Here is a 25693-nt window from a genome sequence, read left to right on the forward strand (position 1 = left end):
GGCGAGGCTGATAAAGAAGAATGATGGTGAATTAAGCTGGGAACGTTTTAAGGGAGCGTTAAGGATCAATTCTACCCCCCTCACGTGAGGACAGATAAGTCAAACGAGTTTTCTAGGTTTGAAATGGGGAATTTAACAGTGCATGCGTATTATCAGAAATTTACGGAATTTCTGAAGTTTTGCCCTGAGGACGTCCCGACTGAAACAAAGAAAATGCAACGCTTCGAATTGGGTTTATCGTACGAGATTCAAAAACACATTGAGATCGATAGGTACGATACTTAAGACCAGTTATATAAGAGGGCAGCCCAGATAGGAAATGTTATTAGGAAGGAGCAGGAGAAGTTGGCCCATAGTGGGGACAAAAGGAGGGAACCTATGTTCTAGAATGCAGAGAGCAGGAGTAATCATGCACAAAACCACTTTAAGAAACACAAAACCTATGGGGTTATCAAGAAAAAGTGTACTAGCCAGGACAGTCAAGTAAAGGTGGGAGAGGTTCGATATCTGCGGCCAGGGTACAGAAACCACTTAATGGCCGCAATGGAAAGGAAAGAATTTATAACTGTAAGAGATGCCAGAAAAATCATCCAGGGAGAGATTGTCGGGGAGCATTAGTGGACTGTTCATACTGTGGTAAATCGTGTCATAGAATGTATGAGTGTTATGCTCGATTGGGACAACAAGAACCTCAAGGGGGGAATCACAGAGGTATTCCACAACAACGCTTCGGTAATGGTCGGAGTGGCAATGACACGGGAAATGGAAATCAAAACGGTGTTTGTTTTGGTAGAAACCCTGGGGGTGTCTCAAACCTTAGGTTTTAAAGAAATCATTTCGGAATTCAGCAACCTCAAGGGAATGCTAGGAATGAGAACCTTTCTGGACAAGAGGTAGTCAAGAAGGCGCACCCCAGTCTTTCAAAATAATGGCAGACTATCAGCAGTTAACGCTAGGGAAGCAACACAAGTGTCCGATGTGGTCACAGGTACTTTTTGCATCAATTCAAAGTCTGATAAAGTTCTTTTTGATTCTGGTGCATCGTACTCGTTTATTTCTAAGTCTAGAATTAAAGACTTAGGATTGGAAAATCCCGAGAAAACATCTTTCTCAGTCGCTATTCCTTCCGGAGAGACCTTTCATTGTAGTATATTATTTCGTGGGGTGTCGGTCAATATAGGAAAGACAAAATCTCGAGTGATTTGTTTCTTTGGAAATGGAAGGTCTAGATGTAATCCTTGGGATGGATTGGTTGGGTAGATATAAGGCATTAATATATTGTGAGGGGCAATCTGTAACACTAAGCGGACCCTGAGGAGAGAAAGTTAAATATAGAAAGCTTCCCAAGGACCCAAGGTAAAAATCATATCGTCATTGAAGGTCAAGAAGTTAATCAAGCAAGGGCAACCGTGGTTTCTGTGTAGTATAAGTAAGGTGAAGGAGCGGGAGGTGCGACTTGAGAACATTCCGGTGGTCTGTGATTTTAAGGATGTTTTTCCAGAAGAACTTCCTGGTATGCCGCCAAGAAGGGACGTGGACTTTTCGATTGACTTAATCCCTGGGACAGGGCCAATTTCAAAAGCTCTTTACCGAATGGCCCAAACGGAGATGGAAGAATTGAAAGTCCAATTGGAGGAGTTGTTGGAGAAGGGTTATATAAGACCCAGTGTGTCGTCCTAAGGAGCCCCGGTGTTGTTTGTAAGGAAAAAGGACGGAACGATGCGTCTCTGCATTGATTACAGAGAACTTAATAAGGTCACTGTTAAGAATAAGTACCCATTACCACGGATCGATGATCTTTTTGATCAGTTACAAGGAGCAGGAGTCTTTTCCAAGATTGATCTGCGGTCAGGGTATCATCAGTTACGTATTAAGGAGGAGGATATTAGTAAATCAGCTTTTAGAACCAGATATGGACACTTCGAATTCACCGTGATGCCTTTTGGGTTGACCAACGCACCGACGACGTTTATGGGATTGATGAATCGAGTTTTCAACGCGTATCTCGATAAATGTGTGGTGGTGTTCATTGATGATATCTTGGTGTATTCTAAGAGCCCAGAAGAACATCGAGAACATTTAAGGATAGTCTTGCAGATTCTGCGAAAGAATCAGTTGTATGCTAAGTTTTCGAAGTAAAAATTTTGGTTAGAGCAAGTGGCTTTTCTAGGTCACATTGTTTCTAAGGAAGGAATTTCCGTTGATCCAGCAAAAGTAGCAGCTGTTCGGGACTGGTCTACACCCCGAAATGTTACGGATATTCGAAGTTTCTTGGGTTTGACAAGGTACTATCGTCATTTTGAGAAGGATTTTTCTCGTGTCGCTCGTCTGCTAACATCCTTGATGAAGAAGGAGAAGAAGTTCGAATGGACCGAGGAGTGTGAGAAGGCATTTCAGTTGTTGAAGGAGAAGTTAACTACAGCTCCAGTGTTGACCTTACCTGATCCATCTTTGAAATATTCCGTCTACAGTGATGCTTCCAAACATGGATTAGGTTGTGTTTTAATGCAAGATAGGAAAGTAGTGGCGTATGCTTCGCGTCAGCTGAAGACTTATGAGGTGAATCATCTAACACATGACTTGGAATTAGCGGCTGTGGTTTTTGCATTAAAATTCTGGCGTTATTATCTCTATGGTGTCAAATGCAAGATCTTCACGGACCATAAAAGTTTGCAATTTTTGTTCACTCAATCCGAGTTGAATTTGCGCCAATGACGTTGGTTAGAACTTATCAGTGATTATGACTTGGAGACTGCTTATCATGAAGGCCGTGCGAATGTGGTCGCTGATGCTTTGAGCAGAAAATCGAGGTACTCAGTCTCAGCATTAATAACCTCTGAGGAATTGTGTAAGGAGTTTGAGAGAATGAGCTTAGAGATAATCCAAGAAGGGGAGTTGGAAGCCAAGTTGAGTGCATTGTCCATTCAACTTACATTTTTCGAAGAGATTATGTCTAAGCAACTAGAAGACCTCAAGTTCATTAAACTTCGGGAGCAGATGAGTGAAGGGAGAGCTGAAGGTTTTACAATTCATGAGGACGGTAGTCTTCGTTTTAAAGGACGGTGGTGTGTACCGGATGGGTGTGACTCTTTGAAGGAAAAATTATTGAACGAAGCCCATTATTCTAGATACTCGGTTCATCCTGGTGGAGATAAGATGTATCAAGATTTAAAATGCATGTTTTGGTGGTCAGGTATGAAAAAGAATATTGCAGATTTTGTTTCCAAGTGTTTAACGTGTCGAAAGGTTAAGAGTGAACATCGAAGACCAGCTGGGTTACTGCAACCTTTAGAATTCCCGGTATGGAAGTGGGATGACATATCTATGGATTTCGTGTTAGGTTTGCCACGAAATAAGGCTGGTAATGATACTCTTTGGGTTATTGTGGATAGGCTTACTAAGTCGGCAAGGTTTATTCCAATGAATTGTAAGTGGGATATGGAACAACTTGCTTGTGCTTATATTAAGTACGTGATTCGCTATCATGGAATACCTCGTACTATTGTCTCCGATCGTGATACTCGATACTTGTCACATTTTTGGAAATCATTACAGCAGGCTTTGGGAACCACTCTTCTTCAGAGTACGTCCTTCCACCCAATGACCGATGGTCAGACGGAACGCGTCAATCAAATACTGGAGGACATGTTGAGAGCGATAGCCATGGAATGGCAAGGTTCATGGGATGAACATTTGGATCTGGTAGAGTTCTCTTATAATAACAGTCACCAAGCTACGATTCAAATGGCTCCGTTTGAAGTACTTTATGGTTGTAAGTGCCGTAGTCCTGTGTGCTGGGATGATTTTACTGAATCTGTCACCTTTGGATCTGATATGCTTGTTCAAATGACTGAATAAGTAAAGTTAATTCGCGAGAAAATGAAAGCAACCCAAGATAGACAAAGAATCGTACGCCGATCTCCGACGTCGGCCTGGTGAATTTGAAGCGGGTGACAAGGTTCTACTTTGTGTGTCTTCAATGAAAGGAGTAGTTCGCTTTGGTGCTCGTAGGAAGTTAAGCCCACGTTACATAGGTCCTTATGACATTGTGGAGAAAGTAGGGAAGTTAGCCTATCGATTAGCATTGTCTAATGCTCTGGGTAAAGTGCACGACGTTTTTCACAATTCTCAGTAGAAACGTTACGTTGCATCTTCTTCTCATGTATTAGATCCAGAGCCGTTAGAACTTGATGAGAGCCTAACCTATGAGGAACAGCCTGTCCGGATATTGGATAAGAAGGTCCGTAGTACTCGTCGGAGGGATATCACCATGGTTAAAGTATTACGGTCCAGTCACCGCTCACAAGAGGCAACCTAGGAGACGGAAGACTCCATGCGAGAGCAGTATCCTCACCTTTTCTCTCGGGTTAGTAAGTTACGGGGACGTAACTTCGTTAAGAGGGGTAGAAGGCGATAGGATTTTCGCGCGATTTATGTTTTGGGTTGATTTGTGTATGTGTGTATAGTGATTAAGTTCGTTTTACTCGTTTTGTGGTTATGTGTTATGATAAGTGTGGTTTTGGGGTCAAAACCTTTTTAAGGGGGGTAGTCTGTAACACCCCGATATTTTCCCGATATTTTCTTCCCGATATATTTAATAATTCACTAGTAATATTATTTCTATATATATATATTTTATTTATTATTGGGCTTGGTCATGAGATTTGCAATCCTTTTTGGCAATTAGAATTATTTGAGCCCAAACTTTTCCTTAACCCATCTTTTCTTTTCAAAAAAAAAAAAGAAAAAGAAAATAGGAGTGACTCTTGGTGGAGCTTGTAACTCCCTTAGGGTAATGAAGGATCAAGGCATTAATCTCATATAATTAACCCTTCTTAATTCCTAAATTATTTTCATATTGACATCCTTTCAAAATTCCTCCTAATTCACATTCCTAACTCCATCACACTTCATCATTTGGTGTTTTCCTTTACAATTGTAAGTGTAATTCTTAATTTATGTTGAATCTTAAGTTTTAATTTAAAATTCTATAATTATTATATGTTTTATCTTATAATTCATGTTTACTTTATGAATTTAAAATTTCATGTATGATTTTGGGATGTATTTTTCTATCTAAATTGATGAAGAATGTTTCTTCTTAGGGTTTTAGATATGTTTATATGTGTGTGAAGGATTTGTTTGATGGATGATTGTAAAGTATATATATATATATAAAAAATGGATGCTAATAGAAAAATGTATGTGGTGTTAGAAATTTATTTTATTGATTAATAGGAGGAATTTATAATGTTGTTAGAGAAATATATATAAATATATATGTGATGTGTGTGTGTGTGTACATTGTGTAAAAACAATTATTTTTGAGGAATAAAAATTAATTTCATAGATGGTCATGAAAATTATGTAAATAGTCGTTTAGATTTAATAGGAAATAAAGCATTGAAATTTATATTTTTGTGATAAAAAAAAAATGAAATGACAAAATCCCGTAGGTTTGGAAAATGGTGAAAAAAGGTGTTTTTGGAACATTTTTGGCTTTGAAATTAGGTTAAAAATACTTATACTATGTTATAAATTATGGAAATTGGTACCCGAGGGTTTTGACGCCTTCTGGACGCAACGGTTAAGTCAGATTTTCAGTTTGACAGTTTTAAGTTGTGTTTCCGGACAGATTATGTATGCTGTCCTGTTTTGTGTGTTTACCATGTTATAGTATGTGATGGATGTTCATGATGTGTGTGGTATTCTAGGTGTGGGTGTAATTGTATATGTGTGTTATGGATGATTTGAGGAAAATGTGTATGTGTGCTTATTTCCCGAATACGATTGAACCTTGTAGGAAGTCGATTCGTGACCGGGAATTGATTAAGACGCTTGTGAATTGGTTATCTTGCTTAAGGTATGTACACGCAGCGTGGTTCGCATTAGTCCGATGTATCATATAATAATGGTATACAAAAGTAAGGCATGGATATATAGTACGGATAATGTTATCTTTCGAATAAATAATTTTTATACATTGTTTTGATAAGCAGAGGTAGTTTGACCTCACTAACCTTAAAGTGGACGTAGTATGACGTCAATTGGTGGAAATGAATTACTCGCAGTATATGGGGGCATTATGAGCCACCGCGGGGGTATGCATACTTAACCATAGGCACCGAAGTAAGGCGAGTGTCTATGGTAGAGACTTGCTTAGGGGTTAGCTCCCCCTAATGTATTGTCTCACTTATGGAGATTGGAGTGTACCGGCAGTATGGCTGGATAGTACAGCAGTATGGCTGACTAACCTTTATATGAAAATAATTATTCTTTATTAGCATGATCGAAGCGTACTTTTCTGCGAATTGACAACTATTGAATTAAGTCTTTCTCTTGTTGTAATTAATTATTTGTTATGCGACGTTAGCTGACGTGTACTTTTGGTCTTAACGACCCTGCGATGATGTTGTTTCCTATCTGGGCAATGACTAGCAGTAAGTTAAGTTGCAGGTCTGGGGAGTGAGGATTGTCCCTTGGAGAAATAAACCGTTAGGATACAGAAGTCTTGATAAGAACTTCTAATAAAGTTTAAAGAATATTTGGTTTTATGAGGCGATTTTGTTCTCAAGTTGTAACAAGTTGATTTAATTTTTCGTTCTTATCCGCTGCTAAGAATTTCTTATATCTAGTAGTTCATAATAACACTAATAAAACTCGATCCGCAAGCTTCCCTTAATTTCAAATCCGTTTTTAACTGCCTTCTAACATCCTGGTTTGACTCGGACGATATACACTTGTTTTTAAAAGGTCATCTTCTCTTTTCGTACGATCCGAGTTATTCCGAGATGTTACAGTTTTGAATGACAAACAGGAGGTTGGCCAGAACAACTCTAAGAAGTGGTCCTTATGCCGTGGATAGAGACAAATAATCCGCACTAGATTGATTGGCCTCTTCCTCACACTCCAATTGAAAGGTACTCTTTCAATCTTTGTGGAATAACCCGGAAACTCACTTTGCTTTCACTCACAAAGGACTCTCACGGAACAGCAATTGAAACAACAATTACTTGAAGAAAATTTGTATTGATTAATCTGAATGTGTTTATTACAAATGAGGGTATCCCCTTATATAGGCCTTTAGCGGCTATTTCTAGGCCCCTAACGAACATAACTACCTCCCTGCTTGATTATTAAGGCGCGTGTATTACATGACAATTAAAACAGTAAACAAAATAGCCTATTTATTCTAAGTATCAGCTGCATCACAAAAACTGACGAGTAGGGGACCTTGCAGCTGAGATTGTGGATTCTGTGAGTACTATCAGCATGGTTCTTGGACCCTGACTTCTTGGTCCATGTATGAGGTCCATCAATGAGGGTAGATCTGCTTGTTCTGTTGTCTGGTAGCCATGAAGCAGGCTTCTGTTTTGCTTGTTTGTTGCTGGGAGGTCCTCTATTGTTTCCTCCTGTTCTTGCCATGCCTTGATGCTCATGTTTGACCTAGATTGGAGGTGATCTTCCTTAGCTTCCCCGTTCATATCAGTAGAGTCAGCAATATCCATATCAGTAGGGTCAGCAATGTGAAGATCAGTAGCAGTAGCAGTAGGTTCAATGCTATTGTTGATCCAATTATGTTCCTCATGGTTTGAGTTGAGTTGTGGGCTGTTCATAATTGCATCAGAAAACTACCAAGATATTAAGTTGAGTATAAAAAAACTCTTGGCGATTTGTTTCATACACAAAAATCGTATCAATAGCAATTTGCACAATATGTACTACTAATTATCGAGATGTTTTTCAAATATTTATTAGCTTTTTATTTGTATCAAATTATGTTAATATGCAATATTAAATAATTTAAATAAAATTTTTTTTGTTAAAACTCTTTTCTGTACGCAAAATGAAACTTAAAAACTTCCAATATGAATACTTAGTAAATGTATTCACTTGTTAGTATATTAGTAACTTCTTTTTGACCTACATTATGTACCTTTAATTACACCATCAAACAAAATCATATAAAGCCTCAACTTCAACTTTACGTCGTCAACATGAGATTTATAATAAATACTTTCGCTTTGAACGGATTTTTTTTAAAGAAAATTGAATTTGTTGGAGGGACGCGTGTTAGTAGTGTGACTTATTCCGGCGTTACCACAATACCACCATAACAATTTTCAAAAAATAAAAATCAAATGAAATTGGTCTCTCCGTGTTTCTTCACGTCTTCGCCGACATCACCTCCTTACTTCCTTTAACCACTTTTGCCACAACCACAACCCACAAACATCTCAATAACTTTAACCTTTCGAATATCGATCTCCATAACTTTAATTTTCCAATTTTCAAAAACCCTAACCCTAATTTTCCCCCAAATTCTTTCCCAATAATCAATCGTCATGCTTCTTTCTCCAGGACATTCACCTCGTCATCTCTCTTCTCCATCTCCTTCTCTCTCCTCTGCTGCCGATAATGCTCCATCTTCTTCTCAACTAAAACCCCCCAAAAAATCACCCAAAGTTCTCGACGAAGATAGCTATGTCGCTGCAATCGAAAAAATTATCGAACGTGACTTCTTCCCTGATATTCCGAAGCTTCGCGATCGTCTTGATTGGCTTGAAGCTGTCAAAACTAGAGATCCTGTTCAGATTCGCGATGCGCAATTGAAGATTCTTGAACGTCATCGTGGTTCAAATTTCAATCCTAATGAAGGTAAAATTAAAACTCCTGGGTCAACGTTTTTTCGCAATTCTGTTACTCCTTGTGAATTTGAGCGAACACCTTCTGTAATTGATGCGAATTCGAGTAATGCTGGGAATCATGGGGAAACTTCTGGGGTAGGTGTTGATGTTTCTTTGAGTTTGGATCAGTTTTTTAGGAGGTATACTAGTGAAGATAATGACAGTTTTAATCAAATTATTGAAAAAGTTAATAGGAAGAGGAAAGAACGATATGATTATTTGCTGGAAGGTGAAAAATCTGATAAGATTGAGGATGTTAAGAGGGATAGGATTACTGATGGGTATGGAACATCAGATCAGCCAACAAGTACTTTGGAAGGATGGAATTATTCTGCTAAGAATTTGCTTATGTACCATCCTGCTGATAGGGGGGAAGCGCCATTGACAGAGGAAGAGAGGGCGGCGAGGTTGAAGGGTTTGACAAAGGAGATTGATCGTTATAATACTCGGTTTCATGGGAAAATGTTGGATTCTGGACCGAAAGACGAGGGTGAGATTGAGGTTCTTTATACTACTTTGGCAGGGGGTACGCCTGTGATTTCTGGTAGGGATAGGGATCAGACTAAGAAGTATGATTTGGAGGATTTGAGGAAGACTCCGAATCAGTTTTACGTGGAGTCAGAAAAAAAGGCTAGCAATGGTTATAGCTTTGTGAAGACACCGTCACCTGCTCCAGGGGTGGATGAATCACCGTTTATTACTTGGGGTGAAATTGAAGGCACTCCTTTAAGATTAGAGCAGGAGGACACACCGCTTGATATTGGAGGTAGTGGTGAGGGTGCACACTTTAAGATTCCATTGCCGCCTTCTAGAGATTTAAAGGCTCATTCTTTGTCAAGAGAGGCTGCTCGTAAGTTGAAGCAACGGTCAAGGATGTATGAGAAACCACCATTGCCTTCACCCATGAGGAGTGGAAGTGCTAGCCCTAGTGTAAGGAATTTTTCTCCTGCTGCTCAAAAGTTTATGAGGAACGCAATGGCTAAGTCATCTTCTTCTGTTGATGAATCTCTGCGTGCTAGTTATCGAGGCAACAGCCCTGGCCTGGGTACTCCTAAATCAGGAAGGAGTGTGTCTAGGCTTGCAAGAGATACAACCTTTGATTCTAGGTCTCCTTCTGTGAGAGAGGGTTCTAATCTTCCTTGATGATTTGCGGATTGGCATTTGTTGATTGGCTTATAGGAAGTAGGACAACTGCTTAAAGTAATGAGTTCCATTGTACTTCACACCTTACGTATGGACACCTCTTTTACACTATCATCTGTAATATTGTGATTTCCCGTGATTCCATGAAATACAAGTTCTGATTCTCTTGCTTGTTTATCTCAACTCTCTCTGCACTTTCCATATGATGCATTATGCTGTTGCATCTTTAATCTATTGCCGTCATTGATGAATATTTTGTCGTACATCAGTGGTAGTCGCCTAGTTTGTATTATTTTGCTGTTTTCATTTTTATTAGTCTTTACACTATCATATGAATGTGTTTACTGTACTGTTGCTGTATGCGCACTTGAGTATTTTGGCTGATGCAAATATTTTAACTTGCATAAATGTTCATTTTGTGTTATTCACATGCAATAGAATGTAGTTTACATTTTCAGGTGCAATCTGTGTCACATGATTTGCTAATCTTCTTGCGAATCTTGAATCCAAAATCGTGAATTATGGTTTATTGGACTATTTTTGAGTCATTTTGAGCGAATTGCAAATTCAAAAAGCAAATTGTGTTACTCTAAGTCCATTACATAAAAGAGCTGCACTCCTACTGCTTTAGATATGCAGTAAATTGATTAAAATTGTGGCCAAGTGTTTATGAAATACTTCCAGGTTTTGTTAAAGTGTCGTACTTAAATCTTTTGCATTTTGTGTACCTGTATCCAATTGTGGCTAAATGTGCTTGGTTTTGTTCAATGGGATCTTTAGTACTTGGTATTGATGATTAAATTCAGATTTTTATTACCGTTTTGGTTCTTTAGTTAATTTTGCAGACTTCGTTCGTTGATACTGCTTATAGACTTCAGCTATAGACAAATCTTGAAGAATGGGCTCTCTGTAGAACGGTATTTTACTCTTTTTCAAGCAGCACTGATAATGATTGAGAATGTTAATAGATTTCAGCTTCCTTAGAAGTTGCTACCAGCTACCTGCTTAACTTGGACTGCAAATGAGTACAGCAGTAGTGCTGCTTACTTGCAGAGATACAGGGGAACCCATGAAGAATAGATTCAAAAACAAGGAATCTGTCTTCGTATGGAGTAATGTTGTCTGGGTGGTGAGTTGCTTGACTTCCTTCTGTGGTTCTGTTTGAAATCCTATGGTGCTTTTGGTAAATCTATTGTTATTTTTAAACTACTTTATAACTAATGGGCAAGGAACTAGTTCTTGTTCCTCTCATTCACCAATTAGTACATGAATCTACTCCCGCTGTGAAGGTTTTTTTTAGTCGCGAAAATAGATTAGTCGGAGTTACCAATAAAATGGCGAAAGTGTTGAGATTTCTCGGCAATTGCAACGATGCGATGACTGAAGAACTCATCGCCAAAAGCTAGGTCGGCCAAGAAATGGTGTGATGGAGCAAGGAGCCATCTCTAGCAATGGCTTAGGTTTCTCTGCTTTTGGAGACCAAGTGGAGAATCAGGAAAAGAAGCCTAACGCTACAGACGAAGAAGAAAAGATCAGTGTTGGCTTTTATGAAGTCCATTATTTTGGCCTAAAGAGCAAATGCTTACATCCTCTTTATACAAACTCGAACATGTTCTAGGGTTTTCTTGATTGAAGCATAATCTTAGTAGTACGATATACCGAAAAATATACTGCTTGCTATTTTTACATATATTACTATCTATTAATTCCTATTTTCTAACACTCGGCCTTGAATTGGTCTAGGAGATTTTCAACACCAAAATTGCTCAAGACACTTTCAAACAAGTCCGTACCCTTGACTTTTGTAAGAATATTAGCCAACTGGTCCGCCGATTTTACTCAAGAAATATTCATGACTATGGCCTCCAAGTTGTCTTTGATAATGTGTTTATTATCCTCTATGTTTTATTCGATCATGTTGAATTGTATTTTTAGAGATAGTGACTGTAGTTTAACTATCACATAAAAGTTCGCAACAACCTTCAAAGGAAAGCCATATTTAAATAAAAAAAATTTCATAGCCACATAAATGAAGGATCATGAAGTAGATTTCCTACAATTTTTGTTTCCTTGCACATTCTACACTTGTATGATCCAAATTTCCATTTTTTTAGTATTCCTCTCCTTGTGGTACCTTTTAGAAACCTAAAGATTCGTAAATAGCCTTCGTATGTTTCACCAGGGTTTGGTGTATTTATCTACTTATTGCTCCTATTGAATATGCTATAACAGGTCGAGTATGTGCAACAAAATTAAATTTCCCCACTAATATCTGATATTAATTATGAGCTGTTAACTTTTTTTCCTCAGAAATCTGCAACCAATGATTCACTATCATTTGTCTTTTGTGCACATTATCTTTTTCAATAGTCACTTAAGGTTTTCTCACTTGTTTTTCCTTATTAATATTACATCATAGGTATTATGTTTAAAAAGACATATTCGTAACACATTTTTCTACGATTACCCTCTAAGTCTCTAGTCTCGAATGAACTTTTTTATTAGCTTCCGCTACAAGTGGCACAACATATTCAGTGAGTGACATGTACCAAGGAACTCTTTCACGAATAATTTGGACAACCGATCCAATATTACGACAAATAATAAGAAAGGGGTTACGGTCATTCCCGAGGAAAACTTACTTTTATCAAAAAATAGTTCTAATTACCCTTATAGATGTTTGAGTGCTATTCGTGACTCTGTCATATATATCTTGTATTTCCTTAATAAGTTAATATTATACTTAAACGGTAATCCACTTGTTAGACAGAAGATTTTTCTAGTTGATCAAAGTATAATTGGTGTTTTTTATACTAAGTTCACTTTACATCCTTGTCCTTGTGCTGAATTAGAACCTGATGTAGCATCTCTAAGTTGACCAACTAATTAATTGAAGAGATATGCTACATGGTAGGCACGAACTTTTGCAAAAGACCATTGGTAGCACACAATAACACTGTAATTTTGAACATTAAGCTATAGTAACATTATGAACCAAAAAACATTTGATTTTTCATTATCTTGAGAAATTTCCTTTTTCCATTGTGTTATTTCTTTAAAATACAGTAACCACTTCTCGTTTATCCATCTTCTTCTTCTTGCATTCATCTTCTTTCATCAATCTTCAAATTCCTTCTACCATGTCTTCAAATTCAGCATACTCAAGAAGTTATTTAAGGCCACCAATAAAGGCGGAAGACTTGGACATCAAAGACATCAATGCTGTTAGATGCGGAGTGTAGCAATTGTCAAAAAGGATAGATTTTACAAGTTAGGGTTTCAAATTTGAGTGCGAACCCAATGACAAACAAAGTCATGTTCTTTCAATATCATTTCCTTTCCTTTACCTTCCTCATACTCGTTTTATTTCTCTCTACAAAATTGTTATCCAAACATAGTATTAAGTACATTTAAATTAATAATATATTTATCATAAATATCTAAGCATTTGTTTTTTGGGTCAAATTTATGAAGTGAACTTATATTTAAAACTGATTTTAGTTTTGAAATTAAATTAAATAAAGGTTTATGTTCAAAGTTTAACATATTTTTCTTGAGTTTCAAAGTCAGTGTAGTTATATGTTTCATAAATTCTTATGGAAGATAGTCTTTTTGAGAAACTGTCTTTCATGGGCCGGCCAAAATTGAAAAAAAAGAAATAAAATGAAATTATTTAATTATGCAGTTTCCAATGTAATTTATGTCAGGTTATTGTATTTGGGAAATGCAAACCCATCATTTGATTTGTCCCCTTGTAATACGCTCCATTTTCCCTCCCAAAAACTGCAATCATCATTTAAAAAAAAAACCTTCCATATTCAGTTTCTTCCCCTCCCAATTTCAATTTCAATCAACCATTTGAGTCGCCATTTCGCTTTTCTTTCTTCATCTCGTTTCCTTTCTCCTGTACACTCGTGCTTTTCGCCATTTTTTTGAAGTAAAGACATTATTTAGTTCTTTCAGGTATGGTAAAATTTTAGTTTCTTTTTTATTTTTTTTCTTCGCATGCAATTTTTGTTTATTTTGATGTTAATTTTTTTCCGCAATTTTTCGCGATTTCGATTGTTTTATTCCATTAATAACCAAATTTCTCTTTTTTAATGAACTAAAATTCTATTTTTTTTTTATTTTAGACATGGATGATGAACAAACCCTAGCTTAAATCCGGGAACGAGTGGTAATGTTCAAGGTTCCAGCCCAAAACCCAAAAGGAAGAAGGCTAAACTATACGTCAAATTGGAAACAAAAGAAGGATTGTAAGTGACAAAAAATTTTTATATGTAAATCAATTTTAGATCTATCTAAATTGACATTAGATTTATTGTAAATGGGGGGTTATGTTTTTATTTTGTAAATTGGGATTATGCATGTTAATTGTAAGTTGGGATATATGATGCAGTTTAAGATGATGGATTTTATTTTTGTAAATTGGGGGTTTTATTTATATTTTGTAAATGGAAACTTTATAAGTTAGAATTGGATTTAGTGTTATGTAAGTTGGCATTTAATTCGATATAATGTGATATAATTTTGCTCTTAGTATTATATAAGTTGTCATTTAATATAAGTTGGCATTTAATATGTATTATTTGGCACTTAATACAGTATAAGTTGCCATTAGATCATGTTATTATAAGTGATGTTTTAATCTGTGTAAGTTGGGATTGTAAGTGATATTTTTATCTGTGCAAATTGAAACTAGGTTATTGTAAGTGATGTTTTAATTTGTGCAATTTGGGATTAAGTTTATTTTAAGTTGACATTATATTTGGTATGAGTTGACATTTAATCCAATATAAAATGAGAAGTTGGGATTAAGTTTATTGTAAGTGATGTTTTAATCTATGCAAATTGGGATTAAGTGAATGTTGTCATTTGTACAAATTGGTATTAAGTTTATTCTAAGTTGACATTATAATAAAAAATATAAAATGGCAAGTCGGGATTAGGTTATTGTAAGTGACATTTTATACGAAATAAATTGGCATTAGTTCGATGTAAATTGATATTTATTGTAAATGCATGTTCAGTGTGATATAAATTGGCATTAGATCAGTGTAAATTGCCAATATCTAACTTATAAATTGACATTAGTTTAATGTAAATTGAGATTTTAGTATGATACATGTTTTGATTGTTTGCCATTTTGTATGCAGTGTTGACAGAGCTATTTACACAAATTGCAAACCATATCTTTTCCTCAGTAATGGTAAAGAAGAAATTACTCTCACTCTGGCTCAAATTCGTAATGTGAATGCCATCGAATTTTCTAGATTGCTAAAGGTCAAATGCGGTAAAATGCCTTCTGGCATTATACCATTCCTTGTTGCTCACTTTGACCATGTTAACCGAATCCAGAATATACCCAACAACAGAGGATACGTTATCAACGCTGATGATGTATTTGATATATTTGGGTTGCCGTTAAATCCTAACAATCAAATCAAAATAAAAGCCCCCACACATGAAATCGGGTATGATGTATGGTTTAAGACTCTAGGGTTTCCTAATCCAGACGCGATAAGGGCGAAACATCTCCCTCACCTATTTATGAGGTTCCCTGATGGAGGGGATGATTTAAAAAAACTATTTGTGTTGTATGCCGTCTCTATTTTGTTAACTCCTCTTCCTGATTTCAAGATCAGGAAGACAGTGTATTCCACTATTTCTTATCCCGCTATGATAAATTCCTTTGATTGGTGTTCTTTCACTTTAGAGAGTTTGTGTGACACTGTACGCCGTGTGAACGGAGACAATCGCATAAATTTTGTTAATGTCAATTTGAATAGCATTTAATGTCAATTTAACATTATCTAATGTCAATTTAAAACTATCTAATGCCAATCTAAAATTATTTAATGCCAATTTGAATACTATCTAATGTCAATTTGAAAACTATCTAGTGTCAATTTAAATAGCATCTAATGCCAATTTGAAAACTATCTAGTGTCAATTTAAATAGCATCTAATGCCAATTTGAATACTATCTAATGCCTATTTGAAACTATCCTTAATGTCAATTTAAATAGCATTAATTCCAATTTAAAAATATCTAATGCCAATTTGAAAACAATCTAACGCCAATTTGAAAACTATTTAATGTCAATTTTGAATACTATCTAATACCAATTTGAAAACTATCTAACGCCAATTTAGAATAGCATCTAATGCCAATTTAAAACTATTTAATGCCAAATTGTAAACTATCTAACGCCAATTTAAAAACTATCTAATACCAATTTACTGTGAGTAATTTCAAAACTATTATGAATAATATCTAATACCAACTTGTAAGTATTAAATATCACCTTGAATATTATTTACATCCAATTTATAGTAACCAACTTGAATAATATGTTATCAAATGCAAAACTAACCTTCGTGTTCACCAGTTTGACTTCCAAGGCCATGCTCGAACTGAATATGTTTATCATTTAAAGGAACTTCAAAAACAAAATTGAGAACATCACATTTTTTTATTTGAATCTAATTTATTGAATTCGTGAAGGAAAAGAGAACCAAACTTACTTATACTGTCTCTAAAAGATGAATCCCGTTGAGTCTATGTCACGAAATATTTAAATTCTTGCATGAATTTATCCATGTCGTTGAAGATGAAGAAAAACGAAATGGAGGGAGAATACCCATTTGAATATGATATTTTTTTCTTTTAATGCATGAAAAATTAGAAAATTTTTGTCAATGATAACATTTCTTCAGTTTTCAATGAGTTTTGCAATCATGGCTTTGAAATATGTAAGGTACCTTGGAGAATGTTTGGCTGCTAAGGCTGCCGGTTTTTTTTATTTATTTTTTATTTTTACTTTATATTAATTCTAAAAAGCTGATTGGCCTGGACTTGAAGGATCATCTCTGTGAGAGACGATCTCTCAAAGAGAGTTACTGTATATGTTTTCTTTTATGGTCACTCCACGCTGGTGCTCTATTATTCCCATGAATAATGTTTAAGTAGTAAATTTTACTTGCAAATCTTACATGGTGGACTTTTATCATGAAGTTTATTTATATGCTATTCCCCTGAATAATGTTAAGTGGGATCTTATCATGAAGTTTATTTAAGTTTGGAAGAAAAGACTAATGGGTTCACAAATGTAAAACACTTTTATTTTTGTTAATTTTAGGAACAATTACCTATAATAATTTAATTTTTTATTATTAATTTTTCTATAATAATTCAAATTTTTAATTGATCATGAATAATCCCAATTTTAAGGTCACTTATCCAAGAACATTGTTATTCAAATAATGACCAATTTTATAGGTTAATTTCCACAAAAAAAAAGAAAAAAAAATTAAAAATCAAAAATATTTAAAATTAAAAGCTAAAAGAAAAAAAAATAAACTTACTAAATTTCTCTCTTTAATTTTTCAATTTTTCTATAATTCATTTTTGTATTTACTTTTTTATTTTTTTTTTTATGCAAAATGACTTGTTGTATAGGTAAGATGTTACTTTAGAGCATTTCTAGCAAGCATCTCTTATAGTTGGGATTATTTATATTTAGTCAAAAGTTAAAATTATTGAAGGAAAATCAGTAAAATAGTTAAATTATTCTAGATAATTTTTCCTAAATTTTAAAATATGGTTTAGTTTTCTAAGTTTGTTATTTTCCTGTTTTGGTTCCAAGTGATCATTCAAGTTTTATTTCTTTAGTCTTTTTTCATTTACACCAAACCACACTCTCTAAAATTTGCATATGGTCTTGCATACAATGTCTTTAAAGGACTTAATATGGTAATGTTCACATCTTACTTTCTCTTCTCCTTTTTTGGAGTATTAATTCATTCCTCCTCTGTTGGTCAAAGGACCAGTAAGTGGTTAGGGTTAAAAAAATATCCGATCCCATTTGAATTATTTGATTTAAAATATTCGGTATCTAGTTTTAAAAACCGGATAAATTATCCGATTTTTGAAAATCGGATAATTTGGACTGGATATCCGGTTTAAAAACCGAAAGCCAAATCCAGATACGGATAGGAATATTGGCAAAATCGGTTATTCAGATATCTGATTTTCTAATTGTTTATTAATTTTATTTTTCTTTTTAAAATATATAAGTATTTTTTCATAAATTTTTTTGTTTAGGTTGTTAAATTTAATATTATGTACAATTCTCAATTATAAGTAATTTGTATGATTAATTTATTGTTAATTAATTTAGACTTTTGAAAATCCAACCATTAATAATTTGTATTCAAAGTTAAAAAATAGAGTGATTAAAAAGGAAAGCGAAGTGAGATTAAATCTTTATGTGGGAAAAAAATGTAAAATCATTTAAAAAAGACAAAAAAAATCAAAAATCAAAAACCAAATTTCCAATATCCGATCCGGATTAAACCGAGTATTAAGATTTTTTGGATCAGAACCGGATAGTGATTTTCACTATCCAAAAAACCGGTATCCTGTTTTGAACAATCCTAGTTACTAGAGTTAGTAATTTTATTTCAAAATGTATTTATAAAACATTTTCCAATTTATTTCTTTTGTGCAATCATTCATATGTGCAATCATGGCTTCTTTTAATCCATCAATGTTTCTTTTGCTTTGAAAATCATACATCTGGTGTAACTCTTCATTTATCTTATTGCTAACCACTTCCTTGATTATCATACCTTTTTCATCTTCTGTGATTTCTGGTGTACTTAGCTTCCCGCTATACTCGAACCTGTTTTTGGTTTAGTGATATGATTGAGTATATAATATATAATGGGGTTACAAATAGCAAGTCCGCTAGGCCGGTACGGTTAGCAAAACATCTAGAAGTTTTAGTAAATAATGGTGATTTATGACGTTAATAAATCACTCTTATGTGGTATGAATTAATAGGGTGAGAGTTTTTTTTATTTTAATTTACCTTTTTTGATTTTGTTTATTTTATTATTAATGTTTCTGGCTTTTGTTGTAATTTACAAATCACGGTTATTGATTAGAAATTATTGCAAACTTACGAGGAAGTCCTAATAAATAACAGTGATTTATGAAGTTAACAAATCACACTTACACTACAAAAAACTATCAAATTGGCGACAGACCGTTTCGTCGCCTTTTGATAGCTAAATAGTCAAAAAGTAGGGTTGGCGACAGATGGGCGACGGGATATGTGGTGGTCGCTATTTCCTTCGTCGCTAAGCCCTAAATGGATGCCCGTTCGTCGCCAACTTTAATCGAAGACGTGGCGACAAGCAGGCGACGAAAACGCCCATCGCCATAAAGGAAAACCGGCGACCACAGGGCGACTAAAACTGGCGTCGCTCTTGGCGACTGATTGGCAACCACACGTTGCGTCGCCCGCTGACATGTCTAGCGACCAACTTTTGTTCATAGCCATGCCGTCGCCTTGTGTATAATGTATATATTTTAAATTTTTATATATATTTTATATTTTATGTTTATATTAATTATATATATTTTATATTTGTATATATTTTATATTAGTTACAATTATAAAATAAAAATATAAACACATAAAACAAATATATCAAATTGAAAAAGCTGAATTTATTATATATAAATGTAATATTTAATTACATATTCACAAAAATTACAAATGATTTTAATCATTCATTGAGGAGGTGGAGGAGGGGGTTGATTCAAATTAAAATGCGATTCGAGGAATTTCATAAATTGTTCTCGTTCTCTTGCTATTTGCTCAGTCATCCTTTGATGATACTCATAGGCTGTCTGAGCATTTCCTCTTCGTATCGCTTCCCATAATTGATTATTAAACTCCATTTGCCGGGCTTCGAAATCTGCAAACCTTTGTTGTATAATGGCGTCATAATCAGGTTGTGCAGGCTGAGAAGACGGAATATCCGTTGGCTCGGGAGGATAAATAATCTGAGAGGCGGACCCAACCCCAAAAACCTCTTTGCTTTTTTTGTTTTTTTTATTTGACCCGCTTTCTACGTTTTTTATTGCATCCAACCAAACTTTACTTGGGTCGCGAGTTGGATGCTCCTCCATCAAAGAACGATATTCATCCTACAATAAAAAAGTAAATCAATTACCAATAAACTAAATATTAATTGATACTAAAAATAAATAAATAAACAAGTTTAATAGATTATTACATTAACTTTTTGTGACTTAGTATTTGTCCATTGGGAACAATCTCCTGTGTCATTGTCAAAGACCCCATGCGTTCGTGTAAATATTTCGTAGGGCGTGGGTCTTTGACCTTTTGATTGTTCCTGAAATAATTAAAAAAAACGACTTAAAACTAACAAAAGATAACAAAAAAATTCAATATAATAATACTTTATTTACAAAATACTCACCAAATCCCGCATTGTTTTTGCGTGCGGGATTGAGCCACCTATATGGGTGGCTTCAGCTCTGTCTTTTCCTCCACGTCTGTTGGAGGAATTTCTAGCCGAAACGGCTTTATTATCTGGGTTTGGATTTTCGTCAACGTGTACCGGTGGTTCATTATCTACTGACTCTACATTAAACTGTGAGGGAAAAAAGTGATGGTAATTGCCTGGAAACACACTTGCTGCTGCATCATGCACCATCTGTGCGTATGGATTTGGATTGTTTGACGATTGCTCTCCGACTTCCGCTGCAACATCAGATGTTGTTCCTATCTCTGTGTTCTGATGATATTCCCACTCATAGTAATTTTCAACAAACCCCCTTCTCATTAGATGTTCCCTTATTTCATCTGCTTCCTTAAAACAACAATTTTTACACTTTTTACAAGGACATCTAATCTCAGAACTCATGCTTTGTGAATGAGCAAAATCTAAAAACTCTTCCAACCCTCTCATAAATCTTAAACTAAACTTTCCATTTTTTTGTCGGTTGTACATCCAACTTCTTTCTTGCCTACAACTCATTTTTAACACCTAAATATAATATAATAACATAATTATTCATGATGTAATTACCAATAAAGTAAGTTAATGACAAAAATAATATATGACAATAACAATATATGACAATAATAATATAATTATTGTAATAAAAACTACTAAAGCAAACTAATGTCAATAAAAACAAAATATAAAATAATAAAAAATATAAAAACTCAAGAAAATAACAATAGAAATTAAATAATAAAATTAAATCAAGTAAATATAAAACTCAAGTAAATAACAAAGTAAATAAAATATGTACTAATTCAACAATAAAATTAAATCAAATTATATATACTAAAAACTAAAATTAAATCAAGTAAATAACAAAGTAAATAAAATTAAAATAACGATAGAAACTAAAAATAAATAATAAAAATAAATAAAACTAAATCATATAAAAAAAAAACAAAAAACTCACTAACCTCTTCAAGTTTTTTAGCTTCCAATTATATATACTACGATACAACAATCGGATTATTTATAGAATACAATGGCCAACCAACGGACAATTTGGAATTCAAATTCATAAACATGGCGACCAACGGGCTACCAAAGAAACTGTCGCCTACTATTTGAAAAATGGACCGTCAAAAACAAAAAGGAAAATACAAAATGGCGACCGAAGAGCGACGACAGCACCCGTCGCCTATTAACAGGGAAATTTAAAATAAAAAAATAATAATACTTGGCGACGACTGGGCGACTAAGATCCCGTCGCCCAGTTACTTTTGACTTTGGCGACCAATTTTTTCCTCGCCTTTTCGTCGTCAGTTTGCTTTTTGCATTGGCGACCCCTCTTCTTCTCGCCATGTCGTCGCCAATGGGCGACCAACACTTCCCCTCGCCAATTATCCATCGCTAATTCATGAGTTTTTTGTAGTGTTATATGGTAGGATTTGATAGAGTGAGAGTTTTGTGATTTTAATTTACCATTTTTGGTTTTGTTTATTTTATTATTATACTTTTTGTCTTTTTGTGGTGATGTATTTAGTGACATTTAATTTAATTTAAATGTCACTACTTTAAATTTCTAACGCTATATATAGTGGATTTAGTGATATTTATTAGATCTTTTAGTAACAAAATACAAAAATCATATTAAAGTTTTTCGCGATATAGGATATAGTGACATTTCTCATAAATATCACTATAGACTATAGTACAACTATGTATGTATGTCACTAAAAGCCAAATAAAGTGTCACTAAATCGTTTTATAGTGAAAATTAAAATAAAATCCAATAATTATTACACTAGAAAATAAATCAACGATATTCTTTTGATCTCTCTAAATCCTACTTCTTCCGTTCCTTTTTATTTGTCCACTTTAATATTTTACGTATTTCAACGTAAATTTTAGACTCTATTGACTCTGATATTAATATTTTTCAGCGATAAAACTATGATTTAGAACTTCATTATATTAGAAGCATTTGAGTACCACGTCGAAAGTTTGATGCTGCTTCTATATTGGATCTATTGACTCTGATTAGTTTTTATGAATATATATATATATATATATATTATTTTAACTATGTCTAGGAACTACACCTTATAAAAAATATATTATGAAATTATCAAAAGAAAGTGGAGAAAATAACTTCTATATATATGCTACATTAAAAAATTATATATTAGTAGCGGTATATATTTTAATAAATATGAAAAAAAAATTATAGTGGACTATTTGAAAAGAAAGTTACTTTAAACATTAAATAAAAGTTGGTATTATTTTAGAAAAACACACCCCTAATTAAGTTGTTATTATTCATGGCTAATTAAAAATTAATAATATTGTAAGAAAATCAATAAAATTTTATAGGAGTATTATTTATAGTAATTTTTCCATTATACTTATTATTTTTTTAATATCATTAATACATTATAAATTTTTTTATTTTATATTTTAAATAGCTTTACTATCTACTTGAAAAGAATAATTTCCTCCTCTGTAGCAAATCGATTGTAACATACTAAGGGATCCGTCGATAGACAATTGTGGATTCCACATTTCAAGACATTGAAGTTTCTAATATCAGCATTAGATAAGAGTGAATACTTTTACATTTTGTGAAAAACGAAACACCAAAGATAAATATGTCAAAATAAATCAACAGAAAATAAATAAAATCTGATTAAGTGTTTTTGTCAAAGAACCAACTAAACCAAAAACATAATCTGATGGTTGAGATCACAATATATATTATACACCCACAAAAAATATTCACGAAAATTAAGAAATACATAATCTTTTAGATAGTAGATATCTAATTTTATTAAATAATAAATTTAATATAGAAAAAAAGTTGAGACCATAAACATAAAAAAAATTATCAAAAGAAAGTGAAAAAAATATAGAAACCACAACTAATAAAAAAAATTTTTACAAAAATAGTACGAAATATGTGGGTACTTTAAGAAATATAAAAATGTTAAAATAAAGTTAGTGGAAGATATGTAGGGACCAAAAGCATTATCAAAATTAGTAGGAAACAAGATTATTTTTGTTAAAATTTGTAATATAAATAGAAAGATTTTTAACGGAAATAACAAATAGAACACCAAAAAATGACAAATACATTCGTTTCTAAGCTACGGCTGTAGTATAATCTAACAATTGCAACATACCTACAATAACAAGGATCATTAAGGCTAGCAGAGTGAAATTGAAAGTTGACGATATTTTTATTTTTGCTTGAAAATGAGAATGAGTAATTAAGCTTCAAAATCTTCTCTATTTATAGAAATCAATATCTAATTTTCATGAATCATGTGAATTATATCTTATCTATCAATTATCCCTTAACTGTACATGACATACTCCATGATTGATTAGGTTTGATTTTTAGCAATTATACAAAAATAAGTATTATGAGAGAAATGTCTATATCGGTGAAATAAAAATGTAAATTTAATATATGGATGAGAATTAAATAAAAATGTGGGCCATGGCTAATAACAGAATTTGAGCAAATTTGGTCTAACAAATTAAAAAGGAAAATAGGCATTTTTCCTGAGACAGAGGAACAATTGTGTACTCGTTTGACAATAATATTTGTGCATTTTACAGTCCGTTTGGTTAATGGTACTAAATTGTGGTATTAAGAATGATTTATAGTGTAAAATTTCATCAAAAATTCTATGTCATTCCCATAGTGATGAAACTTTGATCACAAAAAATTTTTTGTTGTTAACAAATTTTCATTACCACCTAATACCATCTCTCTCAATTTATGAATAAAATGAGATGATTGAAGTTGGACAAGTATGGTAAGGTAGCTAAGAGATTTTTCAACTAAAATTACACTAGTTTTCATTCTCATTACCACCTTTGATACCATCTACCAAGTGGGCCGTTATTACGTTATGGTCTAAATTTGAAAGCACCATTTTGTCTTAAATAGGTGTTATGGGTTAGATTATTTCATATTAAAGGCTAGTCAAAAATGTCAAATAGCCCATTGAAAAAGGACATTGTTAAATATGGTATTATATGTATACTCACTAATCATAATTAGTTTCACCGTAATAAATTCACCATAAGTTATATCGATCCAACCATTTTATTCAACAATTTTCATCTAAAATCATAGCCTAACCTAATATACTCACTAATCATAAACTTAGAACAAATTAAGACAAAAAAATCAACTAATCAGCAAAAGGAAGAAGGAGGTCTTCTTCAATGGTGCATCAATGAAGGTCCAAATTTAATCTTCTTCAATGGTGGTATATGGTTGGAGAGAATTAATGTTAATGAGGAAATGAAAGTGAACTATAAATGAAAGGTGAAAAGGTAAGTAAAAAGGAAAGCAAAAAAAAAGAAATTTAATTTTAATAATAGAAACCGGTTGTAGGTTACCTAACAACATTACCCGAGCCAAAATTAATATAGTTGAGTCAACTTTTATGATCACCTTTTTAGTTTTTATAGGCCCACCACTACGAAGTATATGGCACGTCTAAACGTATATTATAATTATAAATTATAGGAGTAATATATAGGGATATATCTCTATTATTTTAGAAAGCACCCGTTAAAAATTAAATTCACTCTTTATAAAAAAAAAAATATTTCTTATATTTTACCAAGAATCCATAACATGTGATTAGATAAATGCATGCAAGCTAATTGGTGAGTTGGCGAATGAAATCTGACGTATGAGTAGGATTAATCATTGAATGCACACGTATGTAAAATTGCATGCAAAGTGATTTACTATATTTCGAAAAGGCAATACTTCAAATAGTATAACTTCGCTGTTAGCATGTGGGAAAGACAATCGTGGGTCATCTGTAATGACTTACCTTTTGAAACTGGCCTCGCTCTCGTGGTACAATTTGACTGTTGGATCAGGAGAAAAATTAATTAAAAAACAATGGAATATAGATTATATAGCAATTAGTTTTCTCCTTTTTAATTTATATTTTTTTTGGTTTACTATCATTCTAACTCTTTTACAATTATTTTAATTAGCATTTTTAATTACCTTTATTTCAATAGTTTGACTTTTTTACCTCTTTAAATATTATTTCCTCTGTTCCCTTTTATTTGTCCACTTTAAGTTTTTTCACTTTAGAAGAGAGAAATTTATATTTGATTTTTGAAATATATATTGAAGACAAAATATATTTATTTGGGATATTGTTACATTCGTATTGTATGTGCTAGAACACATGACCCCTAATCCGAAGTTCCTGAAAGAGGAACACAAATACCTACAAAATGGTTTACCCTGCAGGATGGTTAATCCTATAAAACGATAAAAAAGTATAAAACACCTACAGGATGGTTAATCATGCAGAAAGATAGAGAAACATAAATACCTGCAGGATGGTTAATCTTGCAGAATGATAGCAACAGATATAATAACATGGTATAAGATAACTTCAATAGTACTTAGGAAAAGCTGTTAATATTATAAGGCAAAGCACCACACCTACCTCGTAGCCTACCCAAGAAAACGTACTAAAATGTACTAA

At 33.5% G+C, this 25693-nt stretch overlaps 2 protein-coding genes across 2 annotated transcripts; one reads left to right on the plus strand and one right to left on the minus strand.

Moving 5' to 3' along the window:
• Positions 1-8098: 8098 nt before the first annotated feature.
• Positions 8099-9999, plus strand: LOC130806340 (uncharacterized). Its single transcript, XM_057671369.1, has one exon. It carries the CDS (start codon positions 8346-8348, stop codon positions 9828-9830), a length of 1485 nt encoding a protein of 494 aa, XP_057527352.1. The 5' UTR covers positions 8099-8345; the 3' UTR covers positions 9831-9999.
• Positions 10000-19348: 9349 nt separating this feature from the next.
• On the minus strand, positions 19349-23405 carry LOC130806347 (uncharacterized). The gene is made up of 4 exons (XM_057671378.1): positions 23339-23405; positions 20130-20699; positions 19923-20042; positions 19349-19833 (listed from the first exon to the last, which is right to left on the minus strand). Exons 2-4 carry the CDS (start codon positions 20688-20690, stop codon positions 19414-19416), a joined length of 1101 nt encoding a protein of 366 aa, XP_057527361.1. The 5' UTR covers positions 20691-20699; positions 23339-23405; the 3' UTR covers positions 19349-19413.
• Positions 23406-25693: the final 2288 nt, after the last annotated feature.

The sequence above is a fragment of the Amaranthus tricolor genome, chromosome 2 (assembly GCF_026212465.1).
Source record: "Amaranthus tricolor cultivar Red isolate AtriRed21 chromosome 2, ASM2621246v1, whole genome shotgun sequence".
Lineage (NCBI taxonomy): Eukaryota > Viridiplantae > Streptophyta > Magnoliopsida > Caryophyllales > Amaranthaceae > Amaranthus > Amaranthus tricolor.